The sequence below is a fragment of the Haliotis asinina genome, chromosome 16 (genome assembly GCF_037392515.1).
Source record: "Haliotis asinina isolate JCU_RB_2024 chromosome 16, JCU_Hal_asi_v2, whole genome shotgun sequence".
NCBI lineage: Eukaryota > Metazoa > Mollusca > Gastropoda > Lepetellida > Haliotidae > Haliotis > Haliotis asinina.
The window spans coordinates 24623786-24630531 of NC_090295.1; the positions used below are offsets into that span (position 1 = coordinate 24623786).

General features: G+C 39.4%; 1 protein-coding gene across 1 annotated transcript; it reads right to left on the reverse strand.

Moving 5' to 3' along the window:
- Positions 1-1015: 1015 nt before the first annotated feature.
- On the reverse strand, positions 1016-2314 carry LOC137267719 (alpha-(1,3)-fucosyltransferase C-like). The gene has a single exon (XM_067802179.1). The coding sequence runs from the start codon at positions 2312-2314 to the stop codon at positions 1016-1018; it is 1299 nt and encodes a 432-aa protein (XP_067658280.1).
- Between the last annotated feature and the right edge of the window lie 4432 nt (positions 2315-6746).

The window sequence follows — 6746 nt, forward strand, 5'->3', positions numbered from 1 at the left end:
TAAGATAGTCGTAGGTTAATGTTAATGTATGGCACTTACGACTACCTTAGCACTAAGAGAGCTTCGAAAATCTAGGCCCAGGGTTTCACAAACATTAGAAGCAAATTCACCCGCAACTGTCAATTTACAAATGATATATCTCCTAGGGTTCGGCTGTTTTTACTAATCATGCCAGTAACCAATGAAAAGTGGCTCTGATAAAAGTGAATGAAAATTAAATATGTGAATGTTGTAGTCAGTAAAATGGAACAACGGAGGCGCATGTTGGCAAGAGCACAGCTTACACACGCAGTTTTATCAGGAAGTGGAATTGTACACTTGGAACCAGCCAATCCATAAAACATATGAAACTATACAAGCCACATGTAAAAACTGTGCATTGTCAAAATATTATCCCAGTTAAGTACGATAACAATTTTACTTTAATGGAGGGACCATAACAAGTCAGGAGAAAAGTCAATCACTATGAAGTCACGAATCCACAAACGGGTCAGTGGTCAAACGACCAATGTCATAAGCTCAGATGTGGTGTATGTCCACCATCGGCGCTGAGAACAGAAGTGTGGCGACGACGCATAGACCTTATCAGACGTGCAAGGAAGGCTTGTGGGATGTCACGCCAGATTCTCTCAAGTTCTGTTCCTAGGTCAAGGACGTTATCTGTCGAATGAGGAAGACGATCCATCTCGTCCCAAACATGCTCTATCGGTGAGAGATCCGGTGAATTTGCAGGCCAAGGCAGTAAGTCAACGTTGACGTGTTGCAAGAAATCCAAATGCAAATCCTTGCGTTATGAGGGCGGATATTGTTGTGTTGGAATGTTAACAGAGGGCCATGAAAAGGACATTGCAGAAAAGGAATTACCACATGTCGAAGAATCTGGTTCTTGTAGCCCACACCAGTTAAGTTGGCCTGAACAATCACCAAAAGAGTTCTCTGGCGTACCACGTATATCAATGTAACCATCGGTAGAATTAATGCACACCTCAATAGAGTATGCATTTTACACAGCTTATCAAAAATCTTTGGGACTGTGACAAGTGTTCTCATGTAACCAGCGGGCACTGTCATAGTAGTATTGGCGATACTGATCCAAATTATGAAGCTTCACACATATATCACAGAAGGCAGATTCATATGTTGTTTTTTCATCTGAATGTATGTACCTGGATTTGGCTTCCAGTATCTCAGCATAAGCTGTTACGTTTGTTTCCAGATACTTAAGATACGTTGCCAATTCTTTCGGACTAGAAAAGTCTGCTGCATTAATATACGTTCCTTTTGGAATCAGGGAATTATAATCAGCACCACCCCGAACAACCGGAACAATATTTTCAGAGTAGACTTTATGTAACTTTTCAGAGATATAGTCAACGCACAAACTATTTTCAAACGCTAAGTAGAATCTATATTCACCGAAAAATGAACGCTGGCAGTCTCCTCCATAACTGCACATTGGGGAGCCACATTTTCCATATACATCTGTTGGTATATGCTTGCGTAATTCGGCGATGTAGTGCTCGCGTTTCGAGGGTGTCTCACAGTTGCTGGCAAACCAAAGTACTGATTTAGTTTTTTCCAAAGCAATTTTGGTAAAATTTGCTGATGTGTGTGTCTCCGTGCGCAAAAGGACATTGTAAGGGAGGGCAATATCTGAGTCAAGCCGATAGGTCATAGACCAGTTAAACACACGGCGCCACTGCTGGGACTGGTGGACTTGACTTTCAAAATAGTTTGGACACTCTAATCCAAACATGATCCATACTTGCTTACCTTCTTTTGCAGGTGGAATGGAGTCAGAAAGTTGCACTAAATCGATGAGAACAGCATCTGCACTACTTATCTGAGTGGGATCATATGAGCATACGCAGTCTCTCTGTGGACACTTCGTTAAACCGTTCGGACAAGCATCCTTGAAATTTCTGAACCATTCTGGCGCGTTATAAAACAATATTATCTTTGACTGGTTTCCATGTGATGTCTGACGTCCGCTTTTTAAATTAACGTTGTAGGAAACTCTCTGTCTGAATTGTTGGGTGGAATGAAAGGAAATTGGTTTATAATAATATGGAAATTTCTTGGAAGCACTGACAACTAATTTGTAGTATGGACCGGAAGTATCATTGATGCCATCGTGTACCCTGAGAGATGCGAGGTCTGTATCCGATAGACTGGCGAGTGAGTAATTCATTGTGACATATGGAAGCGGCATCAGCCAAACGTGGTTTTGCCATGACACACTGCTGTACAGAAGAAACGTTATGCATAACACGATGCCACAGAATACCAAGCTGATATGCTGCAGTCGATGCATCGTCTGAACCTGCAACACAAAAACATCTATGTATCTATTGGGTCACAAATAAATAAGTATCTTCCAGAATCAGTTCCAGAACGGTTCAAAATTGCAGTGATAAACTACACTTCGAAGTTGACATTAGCACAAAGACAACAATACCATATACCTGAACCTTAGGAATGGTATCATTGGGGAACGTAACCTTGACCTTTGAACTCATACCCTGTTCACATACATTTGTCCTACAGCCCGCGAATATCCGGGTTACAATTTGTCTGCAACAGCCCATGCTTGTCGTAGGAGGCGTCATAGGGTAACGGGTGGTCAGACTCGCTAACTTGGTCGACATGTCATCGTGTCTCATTTGCGTCAGACTGGATTTGGGTCAGACTGGATTATTTACAGATCACATAATATCAGTTTTGACAACAGTGTCTTCATGTGCCAAATATTTGGAATGTGTGATCATAACAAAGTGTTTCAATGAATTCATAATGGTGCTTGAACATAACGGGAAAATGTATAATTATACAATAACTGTATATTTATAGTTTTATACGTGATATAGCAAAAATACACTTTCGCCTAATGTCCTAACTGCTGCTTAGTGCTTCGTGTCACTGTGAGGATGAAAGACTTTTAAAACATATAAAACATTTAGACGAGTCCCGACCCGAAATGCTTCACCTTTCCTTGAAAAGGCCAGATGAAAGCTGTTTACGAAGCACACATGCGTGTTTCATTCGTGATTTCATTCGGCAATCTTTCCGTGATCAGCGCCGGGAACGGCTTCCTTGTGTGTACTTTTTGTGGCATTGCACATTCATTGGTGTGCTCTTTCTATCGCTAGCTCACCTAAACCATCGATCGCTCTGACACTAACACAGTGCGAAACACAATGGCACCATGGTATCATAACAAAATACTACTTTGATAATGTACAACAAACCGATACCATTGTACCACCAGTGAGTTCTTCACATCGTTGCCCCACAAAACTGTCGTGTCAGCCCCACAGGTTGTAAAGCTTTAAACGTGCATTTGGTAGTATTGAGGGCTTGTCCAACTTTAATTTTTTTATGAGACCTGAAGCGTATGCCATTTGATGACTTCAATAACTTCAAAACGTTATTTTATCAGCATTTTGAAATCAAAAGACGAGCTGAGTGTAGTCTACCATTTTTTGAGACAGAATAATCATATCATTAAAATGTTATTTCCTTATATGCAAAGTCTTTTTTGACGTTGTTTTACGCATGTTTATGGCATTGATGCAATGATATACATTGAATATTTGTTAGGTTTTTCTTTTTTGTTTTTGTTTTGTTTTTGTTTCGTTTGTTTCTGTTTTTTTTTCCTTTTTTTTTCTTTTTTTTTGTTGAATACAAATTGTTGAAAATATCAAACTTTTCAGTGTTATATTTTGCTGGTTTTGTGGGGATTTCTTACAATTTTTGTCACGGCAGATTTTAACCGTAACACTGTACACGGTGATAGTACCGGTAAAGATTATTGCAAAGGATATTTAAATCCTGAGGAAATCTACTATTAGCTTCATTTAGGGCATTATCGCTGCAGGGAGTCTGTGGGCCCGGGACTGCGAGACAGACTGGTTACCCTTGCCAATAGTCAACCAATGGACATTGGCATTTTTCAAGCAGGCGCACGGGAAAATAATGATATGAACTTTAGAATTAGAACAGTGAAAAAGGAACAGTGCCGGTTTTAGTGACAAACTGATCCATTACTTAACGTTGAGTCACTAAACATACAAGAGATCAGCACGGATTAAGGGAGATAATATGTTAGGCCACGCCAGACTGGCACTGTTTCAGTCATATCGTAACCAGAACAATACATCAAAATGAATACATGCATACTAAGAGCATTAAAAACGTCACAGATCTAGATTCCGACTTAAACATGTTATCATCATAGGGAACAATACAGTTTAAAGTCGGGCTTTACAGAAGGTCGATCACCACACAATGGACTGTGGGAACTTTTGTCCCTAGACGGATCGATGTAATTCCTTCAGGCGTTGGCGATATTTTTGGCAAATTAGCCATATCTTTAAAAAGAACACTCTATGATTGAAATCACGGAAAATGAAATATAATTTGAATGAAATGGGACTTGAGTACCCGCTCAGAGGGATATTTATTTAGGAGTTAACAACAACACAGTTTAGTCTGTGAGATGAAATGACTTTGTTGTAAACTTATATCTTAAAATATAACGGTCATTTTCAAATTGAAGAAATCTTGCCTTGTCACAGTATACATGCTTGGGGCTTGTATTCGTATAAAACACAATTCAGTTACAACATTAAACAATATTAGTGTCAAGCAACTGATTTAAATGGGGATCACTATGTTATCAGCAAATGTTTGAATGCATATAAATCCTCAAAGGCTGTATGACAAAAATGGAACTTTCTAATAGTTAACTTCCCTTTCATGTCGAGCACTATTCCAACAGCTCCAGCGTTTGGTCTTTACATTTCACCATTTCAGTTATACAATACTTGACCGAATTATTTCAGGTGAACAAATTACTGGGTCAGGATACATTCACCTTTTCGCGAACACCTTGTACCACTACTATTTCACAGTGATCATAAACACATGCTCTGTCATCGTATTGCATAGTTGTAATCAGTGGTCTGTCTGGTCAGACTCGACTTGTTTACAAAGCACATCTTTTTCCATGTAATACTGCTGAAACAATATATACTCATGATGGTCACAACTGTACAGTCGACTTTGCTTTTAGCACAGTATTCTAATGATTGTAGCAGGGGTTTTGTTGCTTTTATGCACCTCGTCATAAATATCGCACCATCCACCTTTTTCACTAAGTAAAGCTGGATCTTAAACTTCATTAAATGGTGCTTAAATAACTAATTAAACTGTGGTATGTCCTCATGAGAATTGACAACTCAAGGCCGAATTTGACTGTAGTTTAACTGTAGCAAACTAAAATTCGCTTAAATCAACGTGTTGAATATGTTGACATATGCATGGATCCTAGGGCCCTTTCAGCAGACACACAACATTGTTCACATACTTTGTGTATGTTGTGCATCTTTTGCCTGAAGACGCTGTTAGAATCTACATCGAAACGTCCCATGCACTGCAAGGAAGGAGTTGTCTAATCATAAAAGTCTTCATCCCCATCATACCAACTTCGAAAATGCCATTTAAAGAAGCAATTCGGGGTAGTGCATCGCTGAGATGTTGGGTGAACCCCCATGACATGTGGCACTAAGTACCTCGGTACATCACCCGCAAAGGTCAGAGTTCATCATCAGTAACTTGTGGTTGTCGTAAAAGGCGACCAACGGGATAGAGTGGCCATGCACGCTAACTTGGTTGGCAAATGGCATCGTATTCCAATTGCGTAGATCGATACTCATGATATTGATCACTGGAATGTCTGGTCCAGACATGATCATTTACAGACCGCTGCCACATAGCTGGAATATTGCTGAATGTGGCGTAAAACTAAACTCAGTACGCTGTATGCTAACGAGCCATTAATGGTTATACAATACAATTATTTGACAAAACCACCGACATAAATGCTGGTTTCTGGTAATCATTTGTATACCTATGTCCAAGTACAGGTTTAATAAATCTGAGATAAATGTAAATGTGGTTATACATGATGTCAAGGGTATTTATCGCTGTGTCCTGAATTAAAGACAACGTAGGACTATTCTGCCGGATTGTACACGTGTCCGTGGGTGTGGTGCTACGATTTGTGGGGAATTAGTAGCGGTAGAGCGGTCAACACTGGCTCACACCTTAAAAACAGAGAAGGATGTTGAGTTATGGCGTTTATTCGGTGAAGTCAAAGTCATAATAATGTGATAGGTGGCAACACGAATACAGTGGTAGTACTGCATGACTGCTGTGATGATCATAATACAATGCGACACGTGTACAGTATGTATACAGAGGGAATATCATATGATCACAATATCAATTACACAACGTGCACTCATATCTAATCATTATAATGATATACATGATATTGAACTTCAACATGGCATGTGTAAAATACAATAGCAATGTTTAGAAAACAGTAATATGGATTTGTTACAAAGCCGACCCAACTCATATTTATAGATACGTGTCTGCAGGCAAACCGATGATATGTGCATGCGTCTCTGAATGTCTCAATATAATAACATAGTTTTTCGTACATTGGTACGCATGCTCATAGTTGGGATATTGCCTTGCCCTGAGATACTAGTTACATATATACAGACATGTACAGTCGCAAGAGGTGTTATTGTCAGTCAGATATAAGACTACGATAAAGACATGCTATATCTAACTTTCACCTAACATATTAAGATCGAGAGGAGGAATTAAGTTAAGCAAGAATTGTCAAATAATGTCTTACCTTAAAGAACAGGGAAGGCTTTTGAGTTGTGGCG

Excerpts from the sequence above, each read along its gene's own strand:
- LOC137267719 (XM_067802179.1), bottom strand. The coding sequence starts at position 2,314 with ATGCATCGACTGCAGCATATCAGCTTGGTATTCTGTGGCATCGTGTTA.